The following is a 26,068-nucleotide window of genomic DNA, read 5'->3' on the forward strand; positions in this document are numbered from 1 at the left end:
CATGTTGTTGCAAATGGGAGTATTTCATTCGTTTTTATAGCTGAGTAGTATTCCATTGTGTAGATATACCACATTATGTGTTCTGATAAAAAAATAAATAAGTAGAATGGTGGTTACTGGAGGCTGGGGTGGTGGAGGTGGGGGGAAGGCGAGGAGGTGTTGATCAAAAGAGGGAAAATTTTAGTTGCACAGGAGAAATAAGTTCAAGAGATCTATTGTACAACACGGTGACTATAGTTAATAACAATATATTGTAATCTTGAAAAATGAAAAATAAATAAAACAAATCCATGTTTAGATACATTGAAATTACAGATCAGCAAAGATATAGTAAAAGGCAACCAGAGAGCCAGAATGTCCAGATTCAGAGCAGGTTTCTCAACAACAATAAGAAAAGTTCAGAAGACACTGGAATTACGTCTTCCGGAATCTGAGGGAGAATAACTGCCAACATAGAATTCTGTACTTAGCTAAACTATCAACTGAAAGTGAAGGCAAAATAGAGACATTTTCCTTAAAAACAATATGGACAGAATTTGCCAGTGGAAAAACTACTAGAGGCGACTGACCTCAGAAGGAGGAAGTGGGTGAAAGAAGCGATGGAGAGGAAAGGAATTAGGAAAACTTCTGGAAAAATCTATGTACACGTTTACTGTCTTTTAAAGAGGAAGTAATGATGATAGTATGATTTGGGTTGGTGCAAACAAGGTGTGACTAAAATATTAGACAATCTCATGGTGGGTGAGGGTGGAGAGAGGAATTAATGTGCTAAGATTCTTGTACATGTGCAATTCGGAATAAGGTAAAATATTGATAAATTCTGGACTGTTCAGTTAACATTGTAAGGATAACTACTAAAGAATATAAGCAGAACAGACAAGTTGCAAAGTAGTTGAAGGAGAGAAGTCAGCAAGGCTATTGTGGCTTATGGCAGAGGAAGAAATTCAAGTTGTGCCTCTGTAGAACGTCGTCATTTGCTCCAGAACCACTGGCGTTTCTCCAAACAGTGTGAGGCAGGTCACGGAGAAAATGGTAATGCACCATTCTCTCTAGCGTGCAGCTGGATAAAATTGCTGCCACCTCCCAGTGCAGCCAGCAGCTTGTTTTCACCTCTTCTGTGCACCCTGACACCATCAAAGAATTCCTATTTTGTGAGCTCCTTTTGTTAAATTGCAAAAGCAGAAGACATCCTTGAAACAATGAAGTTGGTTTGCCAAGCAAAGAATATGCAGGCTGGGCTAGAGGTGACCTCTTGACACAAGTACAAAGGAAATTATGTGGCATGAACTCAACTGAAGGAGTCTTGGAGAAATCTTGTCCTCTTTGACCTGAGGCTACCCTCGTAGAGCAAAGCTACCCATAGAATCCTCTGATTCTATCTGCTTCTCCCTACGTTTGTAAGTGAGCTGCCTTTTGTCATCCAAACCAAAAGTCAGAATCAATTTCATGTCGAAGATGGCCTGTGAGCTGGATCACAATTTCAGCGTGTTGTGCGAGGAAAACATTGGCAGCATTATCATTACAATTTCCTTTCAAGTTAAAGGCTACTTCTTGTACTATTTTGCACAACTTTGGGTTTATATTTTTTTCCAGAAAATGATCATTTACTTTTACATGAAAAAGCTGAGATGAAAAGGCATAGATATCTCTTTGTAAAGATTACAGTCATATTGCATGGATTTGAAGGTAATTGACTTCCACTGCAATAAGATGAATTCTCTGCAAAGTGTTCCATATGTATTTATAAATTTGATGAGGGGGGCTTTCATTATATTCTCAGAGAAATCTATGAACAAAATCAGGGCAAGAAGCATCTAGGAAAATTCTAACTAGCAAGAGTAGCAGGTGGAGGACATATCTTTGGGTGAGAGAGGGAAAAACTGTTTCATCTAAAATAATAATAATAATAATAATAATAAAGCATTACAACATGCTCTTTGGGTGAGAGAGGGAAAAACTGTTTCATCTAAAATAATAATAATAATAATAATAATAATAATAATAATAATAATAATAAAGCATTACAACATGTTTCCTTGAATTGAAGAGAAACAGTAAAGTTACTGCTACCCAGGAAAGAAAATTTCATATAACTCACAGATGTTACCTATACAGCAGCTTTTGTGCTAAGAAGAAAACAATGTTGAGAAATGCTGCTCTAAGGTATGATTTAATTTATCAAACATGATTGACAGACCATTCAAAATTACAACTATTCTAAAGCTACAGGCAAGAAGGAACATTGTTATACTCCTCCTTCACTACATAACCTTTGTTCCTGTCAGGAGCTCTTTCCAGGTTTCCCAAGCAGTTTTTTATTCTTTCATGTGCTGGCAGCTGCAAGTCAAAAGTCCAATGTGCTTTCAGTGGGTGCCTGGGAGCTGTACTGAGTCCTGCCCTGTCCATGTGGTGCAAACCCTCGTGCATTCATTCAACAAATATTTATCAATCTAATTATGTGCCAGGCACTTCTCTAGGCACAGGAGACACAGGCATGAACAAAGCTATGCTTCATTTCTTGTAAAGCACAGGTGTTTAAGGATGCTCAGTGCAGTGAGGAAGTGTGTCATCCAGGGTGGCCAAGGGAATGCAACATGTTAATCACAGTTTTGCACAGTTCCCAGATGGGGAAGAGTGTCAGCTCATGTTGTGCAGGCCAAGCTCTGCAGTGAAGTGTGGGGTTGGGTGTTCGTGGCAGGGTGGTGAAGGGTAGCACTGCGCTGGGCTGGACAGTGCTGGGACTGTGTGGCGGAAAGGAAAGGAATGAGACCCAAGGAAAGATCTCCCAGGAAGAAACAGCATCCCTTGAACTCTTCCCCAGGCTGCAAGAGGCAGTAAGTCACAACCTCGCAGACACCCACACAACCCACCTGACTACCCACATGAGGAAGAACGACTTTCCAGTGGCTGCCTGCCTTCACACACCATTGTCCTTTAAACAAATTGTCTTCTCATGCCTCCACATTCTCGCCCTTCTCCATGACCCCTGCCCTTTCATAAACACAGCTCCAGGAGCTTCCATGGCTGAGCTTCAGCAGCTGTGGACACCTAATCAATAGCTTTTCATAACGATTTTCTCCCCAGCCGGGACTCTGGTCCAAACTATTCAGCTACGACACACCTAGATTAAACCAGGACGACAAAGCAGCCAAACAGGCAATCTGTCGTTTATGATTTTTATGGACTCATTCTGCAGCTGCTGTAGGAGAAAGGCCTCCACCAACTGTCAGAAAAGCCTCTTTAATGTAACATGGAGGACGTGCTTCATCTGAAGGGTGGCGCTCAGTGGGTCACTTATGAACACATTCTAAAGGAGTCCAAAAGGGATCCTTCAAAATCCTGGGGTTAAGGGTGCAATGAAATGAAATATTGCACCCTTAACTCCAACTGCACAGATTTTTGCTCAAAGACATTCTAGAGCTAAACAAAGGATCTTTAAATCCATTTTCTTCAAATTCAGTCATCCACACACAACCGCACAATTCTTGCCATATTCTTGCACCATTGCTTACTCTATATTTTTATTTGAAGTCCCCTCGGGTTTTTTCAAATTCAGTCATCCACACACAACCGCACAATTCTTGCCATATTCTTGCACCATTGCTTACTTTATATTTTTATTTGAAGTCCCCTCGGGTTTTTTTTTGTTTCTCTGTTTGTTTGTTTTTGCTATGTAAATCTATTTTTTAGTTTGATTTTTTTCTAAAACTTTGTTAGATGCATAAATGGAAAACCAGAATCTTTGTCACAAAAAGTAGGTAAACACAGAAAAAAAATTTTAAAGATTAAATTCTAACTAGTGTGCTATACAGGTATTAGAGGTGTTAAAGACCTATTCACACCGAACTGAGACATTCTCCTTCACTCAGTTGAGAAAGGGAATGGAAATTGAAAGGAAACAACATTTTCACCATGTATCTGTGTATGTAACATGAGTGTGTATTGTCACAAATTGCCTCAGGTATCACCTAAAACCATCCGGTTTATGACGTGTTCTCCACCCAGCATACGCAAATCCAGTCCAACCCTCTAATTCTACAAATGAACAAACCAGCACCAACAGCACACAAGTCATTGACCCAAGGTCAAAGGCAAGTTGATGAACTTGCTAGAACAAGAATGGGACTTTCTCAACTTAAGCCCAGAGCTCTTTAGACACCACTGTTGGACAAAGCTTTCCTTTCCTCATGGTGCTGGACCTGTGAGCATCACTCAGCTCCCTTGGGAGATCCAGGCTGGTGTCATCAGTCTACTAAAGCTCGTCTATCATCCACCCACCCAAGGCAGCACTAACTGGATATGGTGGGTGGCAGAGTCCCAGAAATGGCTGGCTGCTATGGCACAGTACCTCCAGGCACCCCACCCTGAGGAGAAGGCCTGGTCTGCAGGATTCAGAACAAACTAAGGCCTGATAGGTACTTTTTAGCCAAGAGACCAAGATGGGTCTAAGAACCTGGTCTTGTGGCTGCTCGGTCCAGATGAAGTTCAATTTGAAAATCTGGGAGACTTAAAGGTCATTGCTGAGTTAGCAGTACAGAGCAGCAAATCAGATCCCTGGTGGGATGCTTAGTTCCTGGTCCTTGGGAGTTCTCCATATCTGCTTCCAGAGAAAGGACTCTGGAAGAGAAAGCGGCTGGAGAGAGAGTTTGACTTCTTTTTGAGCTCATGAGCAAGAGAGCTTATGTATAGCATGTAGCAGATACATTCTGTCCCATTTCACTCCCAATTCAACTCCCCTTGGGATTCAGCTGCAGCTGCGGTGGACAGTTCCTGTGAATCCCAGCTGCACCCCTCCTTAAGTACCTGTTGAGTCTCTTTGACTCTGCCCCAGGACTTCATCCAAAGAGTGGGATAGCTTTCCCCTTACACAGGGTAGGTTAGAAGCACAGGGAAGGAAATGTCCCCTAGAGAAATTCTCCACCAATGGGTCCTTTGAAGGGACAATTCTGAGGCACTGTCTACACAATTCTTTAGAATTCCTTTGATTCCCCAGTAGTGTTGGGTCCCCACAGTGGCTACCAGCTATCCCTTCTTGACTTCCCTCTTCCCTCTCCCTATTCCATCATTCCCGCTTTTAGGAATCAGCTCCTAAACAGACCACCTGCACTCATGTTCTTGCCTGCAGCTCTGTTTTTTGGAAAATCAAATGTGTCAATATCCCATGCAACCCAGATAAGGCCCAGCTGTGTGTTATGCTGGGGAGGTTATGATCTTGGGATCTCCGGATAGAAGAGACCAACTCCTAATCCTCTCCAAAGAGCACACTCTTCCCTGGAGAGAGAGAGAGAGCACCGAAAGCCCGACAGTGTAATGGAAGGAGAAGAGAGGCTGTCCATGAGCAAGAGGCCTAGATCTGGTAGTTCCAGGAGGTAAAAAGTGATGATAAAGCTGGTTTAGGTTAAAGGGCTCCTTGCACCTTCAACTTCCTCCACTGAACCTCCCTGGTCCCTTTTGGTAATGACAAAAGTAGGAGAAATCTGTGTCATCACTGTGAACTGGGGACACATGGAACTTGCGTGCCAGGCATTTCAAGGATTTTTTACAAGATATAATAAAGATGAGACCAGACTGAGGGAAGACCCAACCAACCTGCGATTCTCAAGCATGAAATGGAACTGCTTGTCTAGATATATGTGAAAGACTTCAGCAGGATCTAGTAAGGACTCCTGAGTTCAAAAGAGAGGGAGTGGAGGAGGGGCTCGCTTTCAGACAGCTGGTGGTAGAGGCGGGGGGAGGGGCATAAATCTCAATCTTGCTAATGTTCTAGGGATTTTCCCACATACCAGAGGTCACAAAGAGCAAAGATACCACAAAGTACTTGTCCCCAAAGGATTCTTGGGATGGATGGTTGTGCCAAGTAAAGAGAGACACTCATCTAAAAGGTGCTTCAAAAGGAAAAATGGAGCCAATCTGGCAGATAATACAGTTACTGCCCAGGATTATAGAAGAGCCTCTGGAATATTGCCTTGTAGTAGATGAAGCTTCTGACTACTTACAATAACAAATAAAATTAGCAGCAAGATAAGATCTAAATGTTGTAGTCCTTGCTATCGGCTACACCTTCTTCTAAGCACTTTGCATGTGTTAATTCATGTCACTCCACACCATCCCTGTGAGGCCAGTATGGTCATCACCTCTGCTTCACACACGGGAGAGTGAGGTGCAGAGCATTTAAGTGTTCCAGGGGGACACAGCTAGTAGGTATAGGAGCTGGGAGTTGAACCCAGGGCAGTCTGGCTCCAGAGTCCTTGGTTTTAATTTATATAATAGAGAAAGTCATATATGCATCCAGGCAGGGAAAACAAAACAAAACAAAACAGTATGCCTACAAAGGAAAAAAATGATTCCAGCTGACAACTTTCTTCTCTGCCACACACAGATGCTCTAAAACAATAAAACCATGTTTTCAAAGGTGCTTTTATAAAACTTTTGTCCTATGGCACAGAAGGGTAACTATGGTAACAGTTAGGTTTTATGTATTATAGTGGATTGAATTATGTCCCCCCCAAACTCATATTTCAATTCATCCAAATTATTGCCCATGTGTAAGAAAAGCAGGAAGATATTCTTAAACTTGCAAAAGTGCTCAGGTTAAAACACTAACTTAAAAAAAAAGTTATTCATAAAAGTTTATCAAATGATTGGGAGGTAAATAAAAACAAGCAACTAAAGAGGTATGATTTAATGGAGAAAAGAAGGTGAGTATCCAGAACCAGTAATCCAAGACTTATGTGGTTGATATGGTTATGACAATTAAGTGCAACATCAAGGTAGCATTTAAAATAGAAGATACATTGTATGAGATGGTTTAGTAATAATCACATAGAAGTAAAATCTGCAGCAACAGCTACTGCCACTCACCACTCCTCCGTGGCCACTGGGGACTTCCCTTCCTCTGGCTCTCAGCTAAGGTTTCTGTTTTTATTTGTTACACTTTATCTAGCTGTTCTATCTGCGATCTACACTTCAGCACTTATGATTTATCAGCAGAGTTTGGAGGAAGTGGTACCCACATCAGCTCAGGATGCCATGTCTCTAACAGCTGGAAAATTATTTTTCAAATCATGCTAAGAAAATATCTTTAATTTGTACTCAGTGTTTGTGAGAATTAAATAATTAAATGTTAGAATTTTATCTAATTCGTTTTCAGTATCATAAAGATGCTTGGGCCATTTGCTGATTTTTTAAAGTCCTGCAGTTATATCCTCTTTCTCATTCCTAATTTTGTCTATTTCTGTTATCTTTTTTTCTTGATTAGATACCATAGATGATTGTCTATTTCATCAATTCTTCAAAGAATCGGTTATTGGATTCATTTTTTTAAAAGTCAATGTTTTTTTCCTCCATTCATTAACTTCTGTTTTCATCTTCCCAAATTACTTCCTTGTTTCCCTGTGCTTGTTTTACTGTTCCTCTAACTTTGGGGGTTGAATCCTCAGCCAATTCATTTTCTTCATTTAATAAAGAAGTTACGTTGCTGCTGAGGGTAGCTTTGGCTACATCTGACTAGTTTCAATATGTTTTGTACACATTATCCTTATCTTCTGTGTATTGTACAATTGCGGTTCTGAAATTCTTTTACCTGAGTAACTGACAGGTACAATTTTAACTCCCAAGGTTATCCTTTTTATGATTTATAAGACATAGCAATATAAATATGTCATTTAGTAATATGGAGGAACACAGAAGTAGAGAGAGCCAAAAGAATCAAAAATTGGTTGCTTCCATTAAGCAGGAATCGGGATGCAGGGAAATCAGGCAGTGGGCTGCTGTTCTGTGATAAGCCTTATGACATTATTTACGTGTTTAAGCTATGTATACGTATTATTTTGATAAACGTTAAAATCACAATAACAACGCCAAGTAAAATACTGGGCAGCAATAACATGGACAGCATTGGGGCGAAGGGAGGTTTGGAGTCACTGCAATCGATATTAGACTTTGTATGCTCAGATATAAGGGTACTTATTAGAAGCACAAAAATAGCTAATATAACTTTCACCCCAGCAGAGGGAAGAAAAGGGGGAATAAGGAAAGCTTCATCACTCTGATGGTGGAGAATCAGGAGAGGAAGAGAAAAACAGCCGTGAAAATGAACAAAATAAGTGATAGGAAAAAGGTCCAAATACACTGGTAATCAGAACACATAAAAATTTTAACTTTCTTATTGAAAGATGAAGATTATCAGACTGGAAAAAATCATAAAATTCAGCCAAATCCAACTCACTAGAAACAACTGAAATAATAAGACACTGAAGATAACGTCAACCTGGTGTAAGCATCATTGATCATTCAGCATTCTCTCCAAAAGGAAAAAAATAACCAAAAATTTCAGAGAATAAATGCAAATGGGCAATAAACATTTTTAAATAGCTATCAAAATTTTTTCGAATTAAAAGAAAATAGTCAAGCCATTTTACCATGAACTATGGTCCTTAATTGCTATCGTGGCCCAAACAAAGACTGACCAATTGGGCTCAAATACTGTTGAACTATCTTTACCGTCTAACTTTGAATTCTTTCATTTTGATCAGTTTGGTCTGTGGAGACTCCTGTTAACAAAGATACCTCTGTTTCTTGGTATTATCCTTCTTATAGCCATCATAATAGTCTTGCTGATGTGTTATATCCCCTGAAGAGTCTTAAATGCTTGTGTGTGGCCATCCTTTGTACATCAAATGGTCTTATTATAGTTAGAATAACAAAAATATAAAGAAAGCATAAAGAATCATCCAAATAAAAAAAAGGAGATAGTTTTTATGCATTAGATTGGCAAAGATCAAATAGGTTGTTAAGGGTCAGTGTTGACAAGGGTGTGGAAAAAGCTCTTTCAGGCTCTGCTAGTGAAGTATAGATGCCTCAGCCATATTGTCATAGGGATGGGGAAAACCTGGCAATTTTTTTTATCAAAAATTGATACTTCTTTCTTGGTGTGCTTATTCTCAAACCAAAGAATTCCTCTGAAAGAAATTTATTGAGGAAAAAAGTGAGACAAAATGCTTGCTTGCTGTCCTTTTATTTTTAAATAATAAAATGTGGGGACAATCTAAATGTCCATCCGTAGGTGACTTGCTTAAATAAGTAATGGTATATACAACTAAACACTACATAAACATTTAAAGTGATGCTATAAATCCGGATTTATTGCATGAGAAGATAGCCATGTTATACTGTTAAAAGAAATTGCAAGTTATAAAATGGCATATAAAGCATATGATATGTACTATACAAACTGATATATATGGCAGTATAAAATGGTATACAAAATACACACGTGATGTGTCTGGAATGGTAAACAGCAATAATTCTAACAGTGGTTACAAATGTGAGTGCAATTTGGGGTGACATTTAAAATCAGTTTCCTAATTTTTCCACAATGCATAACTTCCATTTTAATTTTTCAAAGAATATATTCACCCAGCTCAAAAAATATAAGATATATATATAGTGAAAAGTTTCTCTCCAATTCCTATTCCCCGTCCACCCAATTTTACTCCTAAGAAACTGCTGTTATTAGTTTCTTGTGTAAACTTTCAGAATTTATTTATGCATAAATAAAAAATTTGACTACATACATTCCCCCCCTTTATACAAAAGATAATACATGTTTTTCACTTTGCTATTTTTTAACAGAGCAATATATCTTGAGAACTTTCCATATAAGCACACATTTTTCTTCCTTTATCTGCTGTGCTGAATTCCACCATGTGTACGTACCTTTATTTGCTTGCTTGCCTTCATTTACCTAGAGATGAATTATTCCTATAATCAGAAAAGGTAAAAGTATGTATATGTTGGGGACAATCATGACAGCAACCAGATCTCAGAGGTCTCAGTAAGTAGTGTGATTGCCATTATTTTTGACATAGGTATGTATAAATAACCAAAGCTGTCCCTAGAAGAGTCCAAATAGAACAATAACATAGAAAAAATGGTAAAGTTATGAAATGTAAAACGTTTCTCCCTCAGGGGCTGGGACAGAGTAGGAGATGTTGGAGGGACAGACACCTTGAACTTGTGTGGTGTACCTACCCTCTGCACCACTGTGGTTTGTGAAGCTACACTATTCTCTGCCCCTCCTCAGCACTTTGTTAACTTACCTCCTGGTCACACTCCACCTTGTGACCTCCTCCAGCTATACATGCTCCTGGGTTATTATAGTCACTTCCATAAATTTAATTATCATCCACAGGCTGGCAGCACCCACATTCTCACCTCCAGTCCAGGCTTCAGCAGAACCACCCAAGTGAAGGAAGTGACAACCACCCACATAGTGTCTTAGGTGTCACCTAAGGAAAAGAAACCCATTCAAACTAACCTAAGTGAAAAATGGGGTTTTTGAAAGGATGCAGGGGTGCTTTGTGGATGTAAAGTACAAGTGATACAGACAGGCTTCCATGAACTGTGTTGTGCACGTGGTCTCTGTGTCCAATTCCAGACACCACAGGATGAGAGAACAGGATTGGTGGCCCATCTTTTGCAGTGGCTGGGGAGTGACGTCTCGCAGCACATGGGGCTCTGGAAGGCGTGGGCTCTCTGCAAAGTTCTGGGAGTAGGAAATGGTGGGCATCTCCAGTCTGGGGTGCATGCTCTTCCCCAGCTCTTGGGGTGCTCTGGCTAGAGAGGGTGCATTAGGGAGGTTTTTGTCCCTGCTGGGCTGGCTCAGGGTGGAGGGTGGGGTGAGCAGAGAGATTCTTCTAGCTCAGTCCTCAGGCTGTCTGGTGGTCAGAAGGTCATAGGTGCAGTCAGTAGATTGTGCATTGCTCTGTTTGGGGAAATCCTTGGAGACTCCTTCTGCTGTGACTTGTGATCCATCTTTCCCCATCCTGTATCCCTCTAACTCTCCTCAGGACCTCAGCCAGATCTTGTTACCCACCAAGAGTCACTCTGATCATGAGACACATTTCCCACTGCTGCCACCCATGGTCCTGGCCTCGTACCTTTTGGTAGAGGCCTAGCTGGACATCCACCCTGGCCTCGGACCACAATGGATTCCTCCCTTCTCCAGACCCCAGCCTCACCCAGGCATGTGAGTGTGGGATGGGGAAGATTTAAATGCTGCCACATCTTTGATTCTAACTCGTGGTAAGGATGGAAGTTTGGAAAGCGTGTGAACTCCAGACATTTGAGGTCTGGGTCTCTTTGATAATTAGGAATCACACTCTATTGAGGGGCATAGGACGCCCATCAGTTGCTGAGTTCTATGATCATGGATGTTTTAAAAATAAAGTTATATTTTTAAAATTTTATCTTTAAATATATTACACTGTAAATTAGACATTTTACTGGTGTTCCACTCTATTAATTTTAACATGTGTATAGATTCAAGAGATCACCACCACAATCAGAAGGCAGAACAGTTCCCTTTGGGTGTCCCTACAGAATACCCAAAAACCCTCCCTTGTCTGCCTCTTTATAGTCACCTCACCACCACCCCAACCCCCCACCACCACCCTAAGCCATGGCAACTACTGATTTGCTCTGCATTATTTTGGTTCTGTTTGCGAGTGTCATATAAATGGACACATACAGTAGGTCAGTAGGTAACCTTTCTTTCACTCAGAATAATGCCTCTGACATTCATCCTGGTCACAGCAGTTTTAAGAAACAGTAAATGAAGGTTTTACCTTGGTAAACTTAAATTGCAATTGGAAAGAAACTTTGGGTTTGCCCTCAGGAAATATATTAGAGTAGATATTGGAACTTGTCAAACCTAGAGTCCAGATACAAAGTATGCAAAACCGATCAGGCAAAAAGATCTAAAAATACTGCAGAGCTGGATCTTTTCCTCCAGTTCTTCACGTCTGCATTCATTTTCCCATGATGCCCCATCAATTTACAATTTAAATTGGAATCACAGCTTTTTAAACCACCCAGACTTTGTAATGTCAGCCAGTCCCTCCCAAGCTGTTGATGGACCATGACAACCAAATATGATAAAATAATACAGTGACATATAAGCAAGAGAGATCTAGGTGGATAGGTCAGCGATTCCCAAAGTGTGGGATGTGTACCACTAGCAGTTAAAGAACATGTACATGGTACATGACATGACTTTAAATGCCACCTAATCACATCCTTAGAAAATAATCATCTTTCCTCTTTCATTCTATTCAAGGCTTCTGGTTACATCATGGAGAAAGTCTTAATTAGGTACTAGTATGTTGTTAACACCTCTCTAATAGTTTTTGATTTTCCTCTTTAACAAAGGAAAAGGCTGCCTCGGGCAGAACGTGGAGCAGGTGACAGTATCCGGCTGGAATTGAACTGCATTGTTTGGTTTTCGCTGAGTTTGTTTTTATGACTACTTTCTATTTCTGGCAAGAGATGAGTCTCCTTTAGGATGGTGATACAAAGTTTCATTTTTAAGTAAATGCATTTGAGTAAAAGTTATGAGTGGACTTCAGTAAAGTAACATAAATGACTACTTTCTATTTCTGGCAAGAGATGAGTCTCCTTTAGGATGGTGATACAAAGTTTCACTTTTAAGTAAATGCATTTGAGTAAAAGTTATGAGTGGACTTCAGTAAAGTAACATAACATAAACAATGTAAAGTAAATGAAAATATTTGCAGATATGTCCAAAAACAAATTGTAAAGATGACACACAAATGACTGAAGGTTGGGAAAAAATATGTTAAATTTTAGAAAGAACTTTGATGGCCCCATGATTGGGGAGGCTTGTAGACAGTTTGCCCCACAGGCAAGGCAAAGCCTGGATGATCTCCCAGCTCTTCCACCTATGGTTCATGCAGCCAACCTCTCAAAACTGAATATGCAACCAACTCCAACCGAGATCCCTTTGCATCAAATCTTTTCTTGGCTTTAAAGGAGATTGTGTCATCTCTGAGGCCACCTTGACAGGCCCTTTTCCTGAGGGGTGGTCACCTTCTCTGCTCTGTCTTCAGCTTCCTCTGCCCACCATCCCAAGGTTCCTCTGTCCATTCGACAGGTGCCAACTACTGACCAAGACTGAACAGAAACTCATCCAGGCTGATCTTTACGGTCCACCCCTGGTCATCCCTTATTCTGTCCTTGATAGCAAGATCCCACTCTCCAGGTTGGATCTCCATCTACACCAAAAAAAACAGAATCAGAGGTATTCACCTTCTGTGCAAGAAAAGCCATTCTAAAACATGAACCTCTGAGCATGTCTACCCTATTCAGGTGTCCAGTGCCAAGAGAAGTATGGAGAAGGACAGAGAGGCTCTGGGCTGTTCTGAATGTGGCATTGTGAGCTGGGGGCAGTGATCGAGCTGCAGAGAGCTTCTGTCCCATGGAGAAGCAGCTTGGAGTAATGGCTGCATCACAAACCCTAAACCTGCAGGGATTCCTTGGGCATGGACAAGAATGACAAAGAGGAAGAGTGGAGATGCCTGGCTCCCTCCCTGGGGCCAGTTCTTCAACCAACTGGGTTTCTCCAGCCATGGGTCATCCTAAACCCTAAACCTGCAGGGATTCCTTGGGCATGGACAAGAATGACAAAGAGGAAGAGTGGAGGTGCCTGGCTCCCTCCCTGGGGCCAGTTCTTCAACCAACTGGGTTTCTCCAGCCATGGGTCATCCTGGCTCCACATTCTCCTCCTCATTGGCCCACCTGATGAGACACCAGCTTTCCTCACACTGAGAAAGGTCCATTTATGATAGCGAATGTGTCTCTTGTCTTCCAGGAGTGGTCATCAGCTTAGTGGTAGTCACCTCCTCCAAACACAATCTGGGAAAGGGGCCCCTTAAGAGTGATATCAAACTCTAACACTTCCTTAATACATTGAATCACTACACAACCTGTCAGGCAGGAGCACTTTATATCTTCACCTCATAGAAGAAACGAAAGTTTAGAAATATGAAGCAGTTGACTCCACAGCTAATAAATGGCAGAAGCAGGATCAGAAGCCAGTTTCCAAGGCCCACCTCTCAATGTCACAAAAGGGTGGATGACAGGTAACACCCAGCCCACAAACATGTTGTTTGGCCCTCAAGTGTTCTACAAAAGTTGTGAGTCAGTAAGACACAATTATAAATTGAGTTCACTTTTTTAAAAAATGCTACATTCCAAGCTTTTTCTGGAAAAAACAAAACTGGAACATCTGGCAATACAGGATGACCAAAAAACGGGATTGACTAGCTGTTGTCCCCTCTATAAATGGGACAAACACCCTCTCTAAATGGGACTTATCTAAATGGGACATGTCCCCATCTATTTGTACTATCCCACAGCCAACTTCATTCACTCATTTACATGCCCACAGAGTCCCTATGGATATTGAGTGTTTACACTGCCACTGCTCCAAGCTGCTTCTCCAGGGGACAGAAACTCTCTGTAGCTCGGCCACTGCCCCCAGCCCACAATGCCATATGCAGAACATCACAAAGCTCTCCATCTGTCTACACACTTCCCTTGACATCAGCCGCCTGGAAAAGGAGAGGTACTCAGAGGTTCATGTTTTACCAGTGACCTTGTTTGCACAGTTGTCATTTGAATGATGCCCAAAATTGAGTTCCTGGAAATGGCTTTGACATAAGCACCTCCCAGAGTTACTTATGCCTACTTCCTCCTGTTCGTCCTTGGCAAGAAAGAACATTGAATTAAGTTGAGTCCTTTCCTCCCTGCGAAATGACTGACAGAGATTTGGCCAAGTTACCTGAGAATTTCTGGTTAATGGACATGTGCATGCTGGAGAAAATAGGAGAGAGGGGGCCTCATGTAGAGATTGTACCACCACAGAGCTTTGCAGTGACTTAACTCATTTTTCACGGAATTAATAATTCAAATCCCACACTGTTTCAGCTAGAAGTGGCCATAAACTGCAGAGAGTTTAACCAACCACTTCTGAAAATGGGGATTGATCCTGGGAAATGCTACCTCCACTTTAAGCCATCTCGCCTGAGCGAAATGAAAGCTGTTAGATGATTTCATATCTTCATTAAAACCATCAAAGCAGAAACACATGGCAAAGGGGTTGCCAAAGCAGAGAACATTTCCCCATGCTTCAGCAGCTTTGGGAAAGTTGGGGAGATTCAGATCCAATTATGTTGCAAGAAGGCATTGCAGTATTCAGTTCTGTTTCAAGGAAACCACTTGTACAAGCCCCCTAAATCTGGCAGTGTCATCACGGCGGCTACCTCACCAGGCATGTGGATGAGGCTGGAACGAAAGTTAGATACCGAGAGGCACCTGCTGAGTGACATGGGGCTTTTCTAGGCTGGAGCAAAGTGAAATTTCAACCTTCAAAGAATCTCAAGAGTAAGCACTTTGCCTTTGTAAAAACAGCCTCAAAGACCCTAGAAAAGGGGACTTGCCATCGCTTACCTATTTGGGAGTAAAGACTCTAAGCTACAGTAGAACATGTCATTTTTTTCCTTTGGTTAGTTCGGGGATACCTATAGATAGACCCTTGACCAGTCAAGCCAGGGGCTGTATTGGGAAGTATATTAGGTTCAAACTCCAGTCTGGCACTTGCAAGGGACTGACAGATAGCAGGTCCTTAATGGATGTTATCAGCAGCAGCAGCAACAACCATCGCCATCTTCCTTGACTCCATCGGCAAATCCTGCAGTGTACCCTCACACTGTATGCAGCACCTGCCCACCTACCCCCACCACTGCAACCACCATTGCAACAGCCTCAACCACTCTCCCCGCTACATCCCTGCTCCCTGTGTAGCAGCCCAAAAGTCCTTTCAAAATATGAGTCAGATAATACGACTCCTTAACTCCACACCATCCGATATCTACCCATTTGCTCAGAGTAGTAGCCAACATTCTTGCAAAGGCCGATAAGGCCCTGCATGATCTGGCCCCTGTTGCTCTCTGACTTTATTTCCCATTCCTCTCCTCAACCCCACCAGCTAGCTACACTGCTGTGCTCAGAGCCTCTGCACTCATCTCCCCTCTGCTGGAGCGTTCTTCCCCAGGTCACAGCAGCTTTGAACCTTTACGTCCTTCGGATCTTTGCTCAAATACCTTCTCAGTGAGGCCTTCCCTAAGCACCTTAATTAAAATTGCAAATCCCCCCACCTATTACTCTCTATCCTCCTTCCCTACGTTTTCTCCATAGCACTTACCACCATCTGACATAGATATGTCTTACGCATTTGTTTAGTGACCACCCCCTTCCCACTTTATAGAGAGTGAACACCACAAGGGCAGGGATTTCTGTCTGTCTGTTTCACTGCTCTCTCCCCAGTGAGTACAACAGTGCCTGGTAAACAGTAGGTGCTCAATAAATATCTGTTGATGTGATGACCAAGTCACCAGTGTCCATATTCTGCATTCTCTCACCTAGTCAGAACCGGGTTCTGTCTGTCTGTTTCACTGCTCTCTCCCCAGTGAGTACAACAGTGCCTGGTAAACAGTAGGCGCTCAATAAATATCTGTTGATGTGATGACCAAGTCACCAGTGTCCATATTCTGCATTCTCTCACCTAGTCAGAACCGGGTGTGTCAACCCCAATAAAGGGGTAGGACCAGTTTGTGGCCTTGGAACAGACTCAGGAAATCCTGGTCATCCCTCATACCTCAGCATATTCCTGCCACAGTATGTACTGAGCGCCTACTGTGTGTCAGGCCCCATTCTGAGCTCCAGGGATACAGCCACACACAAGACAGACAGTAAGAAGAGGGTGTTTTCAGGGAGTTTTCCTGCGGTGTTTTCAGTCTCGTGGCAAAGACGGTAAGTAAAAATAAAAATGAACAAGGTAATTTCAGATTGCAACGAGAAGTGTGATGTAGATAAAACAAGGCGGTGATGAGAGATGCAGCGTGATGGTAAAGAAGGCCAGCCGGCTTAGCCCAGGTGTCTGAGGACGGCCTCAGAGGAGGTGACAGTGGAGCTGGAAACCTGCATGGTGAGAAGCAGCCAGAGCTGGACGGCTCTGGGGCAGGAGTGATCCAGGCAGGGGAAATAGTAAACGCCCGGGGCAGGGGCTCCTCCTCTGTGACCCCACAAACGCTGGGACCTTTCTCTCTCTCAGCAAGTCTCACTACTGGACTTCTCTGACCTTTCAACTCTTTTAAGGAGAGATTAATTCTCTCTCTCATGTTCATTTTTCCAGGGCTTAGCATGGTGCCTGGCACACAGTAGCTGGCCAATAAATGTGTGCAGAACTAACGTGATCTGAAACAACTTTGTGATTTGACTGTAATCAGAGGTAAGGTCAAGGAAAGAATGTATTTACAAAGAGTATCCCTATAGGGCCACCCCTTTCAACAGCCCCCTGCCCAACATCTCTGTCTCAGGAAATCCTCTCTACCTGTTGAGACTCAACATACCACCACTTCCAGGAAGCCTTCCAAAATTCCCCCAGTTGGATTTTATCTCCTTTCCATGCTACTATAGTTCTTCTTGTATCTCTGTTATGGCACCTTTTTGTATCTTGCATTGTATCTCTTTTATCTCTGTTGTGGTACCTTCTTGTATCTTGTATGGTATCTCTTCTTGTACCTCTGCTATGGTACTTATCCCCATGTAACTTGTGTATAAATTTTCCATGAATATTTCATAACCACACCAAACTGTGAAGACCCCAGAGGCAAGGATGTATGTTCTATTCATCTCTGTGTCTTCAGCACTGAGCTCAATCAAGGTTTGATGAAGGGATCAATGGCCAGTGATTGCAACTAACGCTTGTTGGACGACTTTCATGTGCGAGAAATGTTCTGAGCACTTTTAACTATAATTGCTCATTGAATCCTCACAGCAACCCTACCTAGTAATCAATATTAGTCCCAGTGTGCAGATGGGGAAACTGAGGCACAGAGAAGCCTGATGGGTGGTCACACACCTGGCAGGTGGTAAAGCTGAGATCCCAAAACACTCCTTCTGATTCCAGAGTCTAAGCTTTTAATCGCTGCGCTGACACTGCCTCTTCTAGTAGTTTCTGTCTCTTTATCTCTTTTTTGAGTTTACCCCATCCATGCCTTTTGAATCCAGGCTGCTCTCTCTTCCTCTGATGAGATCCATCTTTGCATTGCTCCCTAAAGAGCCCTGCTCCACCATAAGGCTCTGCTTCAAAGCCTGCCCATCTCTCCACCAGCCTCAGGGTAGATCTGGGGTTCCTCCACCCAGCAGCGAGCATCAAGGCTAGGGGGGACCTGGAGCTGGCAGGAAACCACTATCAGTGTTGACAACTATCTGCCCAGTGAAAGGCAAGGTTGGGGAGCCCTGCTCACCCTCTAAGTTGCCTCTGTTAATATACAGGAAGTCCCAGGGACAATTGTCCTCAGTGGAGCTCCTTCTACACAGCTAAAAAAGTATACAAAGAAGCTGCATTGTCTTCTGCTCTTTAGTCAGTAAGATTAAACTGTCTGAGAAGGCAAAACTGAGCCCCTACCCTGCCCTATGTTTAAGTTTCACATTGTGTTTCACAGAATGGAAGAAAAGTACTTTGCATCCTGAGATTTTTAAAAAATCCTGTCTCACATGAGCCTCAAAAAAAAAAAAAAAATATATATATATATATATAGGCTTGAGCTTTTTTCCCATAAGTTGCTGACTCCCTAGTAAAAACAACTTTTATCTCTGATTTTTATGACACCGATGCCTGCAGATACGTAACAACCTATGTACAGATGATAATCATGGGGAGACTGCTGATTTTCTACCAGTCAGAATAGTGAAGACACCCATAGTAACCCCGTGGGTTTCTTTTTTTCCTTTAAATACCCTCTGTACTCTTTATTCAGGGAAGCTAGTTCTTCTGAAGGCTCGACTCCCTTGTAAATACTGCAAGTTAAAACACTTCTCTTAATGCTCATATTCATTCTGAAACTTCCTTAGGTTTGTCTCTCCCAATCATTAACACATCAAAGGAATCTGTAAAGCTGGAAACATCATTGGATTTACTTAAGCTAAATTTTCAGCAAACTCTAGCAGTGTTTTCTATGATGTTGGTTGTATATCCAATCTCGGTAAGTTCCAAATCACAGACAGAGAAAATTTATTATCATTTCCACTTGACTTTCATCCCTTCTGATTACACTGAGAAGAAAAGTCTCACATTGATATTAGTATTTCTTTAATTGGTCATAGTCGTGTCCCCTAATATACCCTTTTAAACAAAGATAGAGAATGCTGCAGGCTTGGAACATTCCAGCCATACTGTCTAGCAAAAATTCAATAATACTGCTTTGTTTTCAACCTGTTTAATTTTATGATTACTTTCTAGTTATGGAAAGTGATATTGGTTTTTCATTTAAGGTGATTTTAAAATAAAGTTGACTTAAAAAATTTTTAACTATATTTGCATAGTATCATGTTTACAAATGCATATCATATCTTTAGGTGGATACACAAAATGGGTACCTGTGGTTCCCCCTGAGAAGGGGAACTTCATGGCTAAAAGATGGGGTAGAAAGGAGGGGACTAATTGTCACTGTATGATCCTTGTCACTTGAATATATTATCTATTCTAAAATATACAAACTGAAGGAAAAATAAACCCTGTTCTTTAGGAAAATTTATAATTTTTAAATGAGTTAAGCAAAAGTATTAAGAAAATAATAGAGGTCGTGCCAGGCTCCAGCAACTATCACAAAGGTGGTATAAGAATGTCTGAAGTCTGGAAAACGGTGCCCCCCAAACACGTGGGAGCTAAGCTACTGCTTGGAAGACAGCAGTAAGAGGTCCCTGGCCCTGTATGAGCAGACGCCTCTAGTTTTCTTATTTGGGGAGCACTCATGGGAGCCGGTGGCCGTGGGTTCTGAGGTGAAACGGCTATCAGCTCCCCTCGATTCGAAATGCTTGGGAAGACACAACCAATTGACTTGTGCCCAAGAAGTCCATGTGATGCTCAAGCCCCAGATCACCCAACCAGCACTTCTGGCCCGTGTCCCCTGGAAGAACATGCTCAATCGTAGCTCCCTGCCCCTCGCCCTATCCCATTATCCTGCTGAGAAAGCCCCTGGGAGTGCAGCACTGGACCAACAGCCCAGCTGTGCTGCATGACAGGCAGCAGTTACCTCTGAGATGCTAACTTATTTCCACTTACTGGTGGCTGTTACCCACCTTGCCAAGCTGCCCATGGACTACAGAACACTTCAGCTCATCCATGCAGCCCATTAGAAGAACAAAGTGGCAACAGGGCTGGCCTGCAGCAGCCTGGCATCCAGACTGGCACATGATAGGTGTTTGGTGTATAAATGGATTAATCCACCCCAGAGTTAGCTCTAGAAGAGAGAGTGAGTCCCACAGGTTGAAGTTGGCTGTGGGACCTTTCAGAACCCTCCAGCCTGACTCACAGCCCATGTGCTTATCAGCCCCCACGCCCCTGCTGCTGAGGCCTCACACACAGAGCCAGTTTCCCCTCTGAGTCCTCCAGTAGATCCCTATCAGTAGAGAGCTGTGTGTTCTGCCCCCTCCCCACCCACTCTGTTGTTCAGTCTTTAAGGAATGATTCACAGGAGGTCTCACCAAATGGAAGAAAGTCATTCTATAGTCCTTTGCACCAGATTCACGGAACGCAACCAAGCACATACATAGTAGCACCTGTTGGGCATTGACTCTGCCCCAAAACTGTTAGGGACTCTGGGATGCATCTTCAAATATGGGGGAGGTTCAGCGAGTGCCTCTTTACAGCAGCCCATGAAGAACACGCCCACCACAGCATCTTCTGGTCTCCTGGTATCAGCCCCACACCTTCCCTAATTTTAGGATAAATGCTTTCAGGGAGATGGCATGGGTAACATTGAAAAATCTCAAATGGGTACAGCTCCCTGACTAATCAGCAGAAATCCCTGCTGGCCACAGAGGCAAAGGTTCTGGGGAGGCTCCCTGCCATGGCAGGCATTCACCATGTAGTCGCTGGCTCTGTGTCAGGTCCAGTGGGTCTCAGGATGGGCTGGGGAAGCCAGGTCTCCACTGCAGAGCACACTTTAGGGGAGTAAGTCTCCAGCCAATACAGAAGCATTATATCTCATTGAATACAAGACACCATCAATGGTACGATACACTCTAATTTCAGAGTTGTTAAAATGTGAACAAATAAACTTGCATCTTAGACTCTCTGATAAGTGATATTTTTACATTTTTAACATACAAAAGAGCCTTAATGTGTGCCATCTAAAAACACTGTGAATGTCAGGAGTTTTCTCCATCTAAAATATCCACATGCCAAAGATTTGGTGGCAAGCCCGTTCTTCAGTCCTAGCTCTCCCACTGTCCCTCTAAGCTCCAGGGGGAAGGGAAATCAGCTCTTCGAAAAGCTTCCTTGAGGGATGACAGTTCTGCTGGTCAATTCTGAACGTTCTTCGGTGCCTGACAAGAACTGTACCTGTGCTGGAACTATTATATCTCCAGTGAGCTGCAAGGCTGACAGAGTGCTACAAGATGGATGGAGGATTTATGGACCCAGTGGTTTCGTTCAGAGTGCATGACATTCTCCTGGACCAAGGCACAAAAACTCCTTATAAAGGCACAAGTCTGCATAGACACTGCAATTGTGCGTGCATGTGCCCCTGTGTGTGGTGCACACACACGCATCTGTGCACAGCCAATGAGCACAGGTCTGTCTGTTTCATGGGTTGATTGGTTTGTTCAAAGATGGCAAAGCCTTTTGCATTAAATGCTTCATGCAGAAGTACCCTTACCTTCTGCCTTTGGTTTTATTTCTTCCTAAAGTTTGCCTTTCCAGAGTTTGGCTTTGCTATTAGAATACGATTTTTTGATTTAAATGAGCTGGATAATGTAATAGATCTTATTTTGTGCTTTTTATTCTTTTTATTACTTAGACAGCAGCATCTGGGGCAAGTACTAGGTTTTCTTTTCTCTCTTACACAGTCCCAAGAACACCACTGACGCTGAACAAATAAATAACCAGAGTTGTGAAGTCTAAAATTTTTAGCATAGTTTAATCTATCAAAATTTGGGCACTGGAGCACAGAGTCAATTATCGTGTTTAACTTACTTTTGTTGGCATTTCGATGCATTTAGAAAAGATTCACTTCCTCCCCACCCCCCATCCCAAAACTGGCGAAATTGAGGACACTTTAACAAAACTCTGCTTCCCCTACGACCCTAAAAACTACTGGACACGGCCCAGCTTATATCTCTTTATAAGATATAAAGACAACAAAGTCTGTCTCACATCCAAACTTTGGTAAAACAATAGCAGCCTAAATATAGTCTTAGATTTTGAGAAACATTTTCACATAAATTGTCCTACCTGATTTTCACAAGATTGTAAAGCAAGTCAGGCATCATTCTTATTATTAAGGTGAGCAAACTGACACCCAGAAATGTGATGTGACTTTTTATCAATGCAAAAGGAAGGAAGAAAGGAAAGCAGGGATGGAGGGAGGAAGTGAGTGGGGGAGAGGAAGAGAGGGAGGGAGGGAGGGAGAAGGAAAAGGAAAGCATGAAACTATTTAGAAAGCAGGGATGGAGGGAGGAAGTGAGTGGGGGAGAGGAAGAGAGGGAGGGAGGGAGGGAGGGAGAAGGAAAAGGAAAGCATGAAACTATTTTTCTAACAACTGATTGATTCCTCAGTCCCATTTGGAAACAGCAGCAAGGACAAAATCTTACAGTTTTAACACTAATAGTATTAATGTTGGTAGGTAGCGAAGTTGTAACAGTATTAACATTACTGTCTTACATACTTTTTCAGGGCACTTTCATATACACTGTTTCATTCGTTCCTCAAAACACATGCCTAGGGTAGTTTACTGCAGGTCTCATTCTATGATGAAGCAGCTGAGACTCAGGAAGGTCACCTTTCTCCGAGTTGCACAGCATCTCCGTGACTATCTCTGGTCTTCTGACAGCAAATGCTATTCTGTTTCTCTCCTCAGCCTGACCAAGCAGCTAGCAGATACTACCATGCAGGCTCAGCTCCTACCTTGGGGAAGAAATTTGAAGAGGAAAAGGCGGGCCAGATGTGTAGGTGAAGTAAGCATCAGAGGTGGGACCACAGAAAGATACCAAGTGGGAGGGATCCCAATGCAGAGGGCTGGGCTCTCTGAGGGTGGCCTGAACTGGGCTGGTCCCCAAAAAGGGGCTCAGGCTGCAGGCAAGGAAGGTGATGGCTCTGTCTCCTGGTCTTTCTGGCTAGATCACTCTGCTTTCAGTTTTATCTCCATTTACCCACAGAAATCTCTCCTTTGGTTGAGGGTAAAGTTTTTTTATCTTTCTGTTGTCCATCTGGATTTGGGCCTCCTGGCCCAGGGAGTTATCACCAGGGGCTTCAATGTGCACACATCATAGTAAGGTCCACTGCCTGCAAGTCTGCAACTCCACCTTTGGAAAACACAGTCCACTGCAATGGGTACCAGGGTTCTTTGGCCAGTGAACACTGGCTCTATGAGGGCAAGCTGTGAAATGATAAGGGCAGTGGGCAGAGAGAGCATCCTGTCACCCATGTACCTAACTCATGGACTTCAGGAAGAAAGTGAGAACATGGGTTTTAAAGAATCCCAGAAATTCCCATCATTTCTGCAATTAATGCATATTACTTGAGTGATAACAAAGCGTAAAGCACATACAGAAAAATGTCCTGGAGATTATGGAAACAGCATCTAAATGGGGAGTATTACCTTGTGCTCAGATGACAATCCACAACCTAAACCCTTGACTCTGGGTGTGGACTTTCAACTGGAAGAAACACAATCCACACCACCCCTTCCTGACACTCTAGGCTTCCAAGCCTTCCTGGGCAATGATGGAGATGGGCCAGTTATGACCAGACCAAGGCTAATCCTTCTCTTAGAAATATAAAAGAGGGAAAATGCAGTATGTATATGGGGGGGGGATAGAGAAGTGGAGCTGTCAGTGTTCTCAGTGTTAAATAAAACCTACCAAGACTCAGCTGAGAATTTTAGCAGAATCCAAATGTGCTAAAAAAAAAAAAAAAAAAAAAAAAAAAGGCACGGCTCCCATCTCTAAGGTTCACAGCTAAGCTGGCTTAGAATCACACATGCCAAGGTTAAAAATAAAAAGCAGCCATCCCTGAATGACACGGGCTTCAGAAGGAAGCTTGAGGTGTGCTGTTTGGTGGTGGAGGGAGGAGAAAGAAGGGAGAAGAGTCTGGGCTCAGAATACAGGTGCTTTTTGGAGGGCGCATTATCTAAAAGACAGATGCTCACAATTTTGCTATTTTGTACTTAAAAGGCACTTCATACTGGTGAAGGGTTTCATAATGATCTTTGGATTTTCCATCAAGGAAACCCTGGCGTGCCCTGGACTACGGCCATGGCTGACCACCTAACAGGGCTCTGCTGTTCAATGCAAACGCCTCCCCCACCCTGGGGTCTGGCTCAGACAGTGGCCTCGTACACCTAGAGGGGACGCCTGTGGGTCACAGCTTGGAAAGCACAGTGTGCCACTGGCACTGGCATAGAGCCAGACCTGCCACTCTATGCCACTCTACTCCATTAACCAGACATAGTGGGGCCGGGGCCACCCACAGGGCAACTATCCCCTGCTGGGTTCCATTGGAGATAGGCCACATGTTCACCTCCTGAGGACAGTGCATGCCCCACCCCTTGTCCATAATCCAATATGCTTATGACCTCTATTTAAAACAATATGCTTATGACCTCTACTGCCTAAAGGGTTTACTTTTATAAAAATAAAAGAATTAGCCTCAGCTACTGTGTCAGCTACCAAGTTACTCCTCCCCAACTCCATTACTATGCAGATGCTTCTAGAAAGTCTTCAAGGGGTCAGGTGAATCGGGAGAATTCTGTGACTCGTGTGTTATGGGGAGACCATACATTACGCCACCCCAGGGACACCCTGACTTGGCCCACAACGTAGGTCGATCCTACACTTCAGCACCTTACAGGGCTTGGGAGGCAGACGGGCATCAAAGAGAGCAGGCTTCCACCTTACAGAAGCTTCTGTCTATCCCCAGACACCACCAGCCTGGGTAGCTCAGCCCCAGCAGGGCAGAGGGGGAGTGAAAGTCCACATATGACTGGCTTCCCCCAGGACACTGGCCGGCCTTCACTTGATGTGCCCACCAGCATTCCAAATCCCGTACCTTGGCCACTGGTTTAGAAGCATGACCCAATGTGAAGTGTCTTTCTTGACACCTTTAAAGCACTTTAGAAAAACCTTGGAGTGCTTGTGGGTTAGCTCAGTTGGTTAGAGCGTGGTGTTGATAACACCAAGGCCAAGGGTTTGGATCCCCAAACCAGCCAGCCACCAAAAAAGAAAGAAAGAAAAGCCTTGGGAGGCATTCAGGGCAAGGACTGTTTTCCTGCCCATTGTGATGGATGAGGTAATAGAGGCTGGGAGAGTTTGAGGAGCTTGCACAAGCTAGTCGTGGAGCCAAGACTTGAATTCAGGGTTCTTTCCCCTACTCCAAGACCACCGATCCAGGGTCAGAGAGACTGGGGTCGCAGCAAATACCTGGGGCTAGGAATGACACGACTTCGGGGGATGACATCTCATTCGGCCTGAACTATGAGGACCTCTCTCCAGCACAGCCCAGCTTTCCCTTTCCAGGGTCTTTCAGGTGCAAGAGACCAGGAAGGACCTACCGAGGGCCAGGAAAGGGCTGTGTTCAGGCAGTGCATGTCCTGGCCTGTTCCTTCCTTGGGCACCCTGCTCCTTCCTAAAGGCTGGATACCGAGCCAGCCCTCCAGTCTGCATTTAGGTTTAACTGGAGGTCTCCCTTCCCTTACAGAGACTCCAGTGACAACAGGGAACGCCCTTTGCAGTTCAAGAGACCGCGTGCCCATCTAGAGATAATCACTGGAAGTTCTGGGTAAATCCTTCGGCTGGAGTCCCCCTCCCTTCCCCTCCACCGCCCCGTGTCAGCCTGAAGGCACACAATGAGCTGAGTTCAGGGATCAGAGAAAATGCAGGAGATGCAGCTGGGGATGGAGCCCCGGGGAGAGCCGGCGCACGGAGCGGGCTTCCCCTGCTTACCTGTACCAGTCCAGCCCGCGGCCGTAGTTCCTGTCGAAGAAGTGGGGCTCCGTGCCCAAGGCCCGCACGTCCGGGTGCACGCGGATAAACTCCAGCACGGCGCGGGTGCCTCCCTTCTTCACGCCCACGATGAGGGCTTGGGGCAGCCGCTTGGTGCCCGGCTTCGGGGAGCCGGAGTGGTTGGCACCGGCCAGGCGAGGAG

The 26,068-nt window shown here is 43.5% G+C and overlaps 1 protein-coding gene across 1 annotated transcript in view; it reads right to left on the reverse strand.

Annotated features, from left to right (window-relative positions):
* Positions 1–26,066, reverse strand: part of HS3ST2 (heparan sulfate (glucosamine) 3-O-sulfotransferase 2) — a gene marked incomplete at its 5' end in the record, with an annotated part of 102,820 nt that extends 76,754 nt beyond the window's left edge. Inside the window, one exon of the mRNA XM_008577264.1 lies at positions 25,867–26,066. Within this exon, the coding sequence (XP_008575486.1) occupies positions 25,867–26,066 (200 nt within the window). The remainder of the gene's footprint in view (positions 1–25,866) is intronic.
* Between the last annotated feature and the right edge of the window lie 2 nt (positions 26,067–26,068).

Source organism: Galeopterus variegatus, unplaced genomic scaffold (genome assembly GCF_000696425.1).
Source record: "Galeopterus variegatus unplaced genomic scaffold, G_variegatus-3.0.2 Scaffold1474, whole genome shotgun sequence".
NCBI classification, from domain to species: domain Eukaryota; kingdom Metazoa; phylum Chordata; class Mammalia; order Dermoptera; family Cynocephalidae; genus Galeopterus; species Galeopterus variegatus.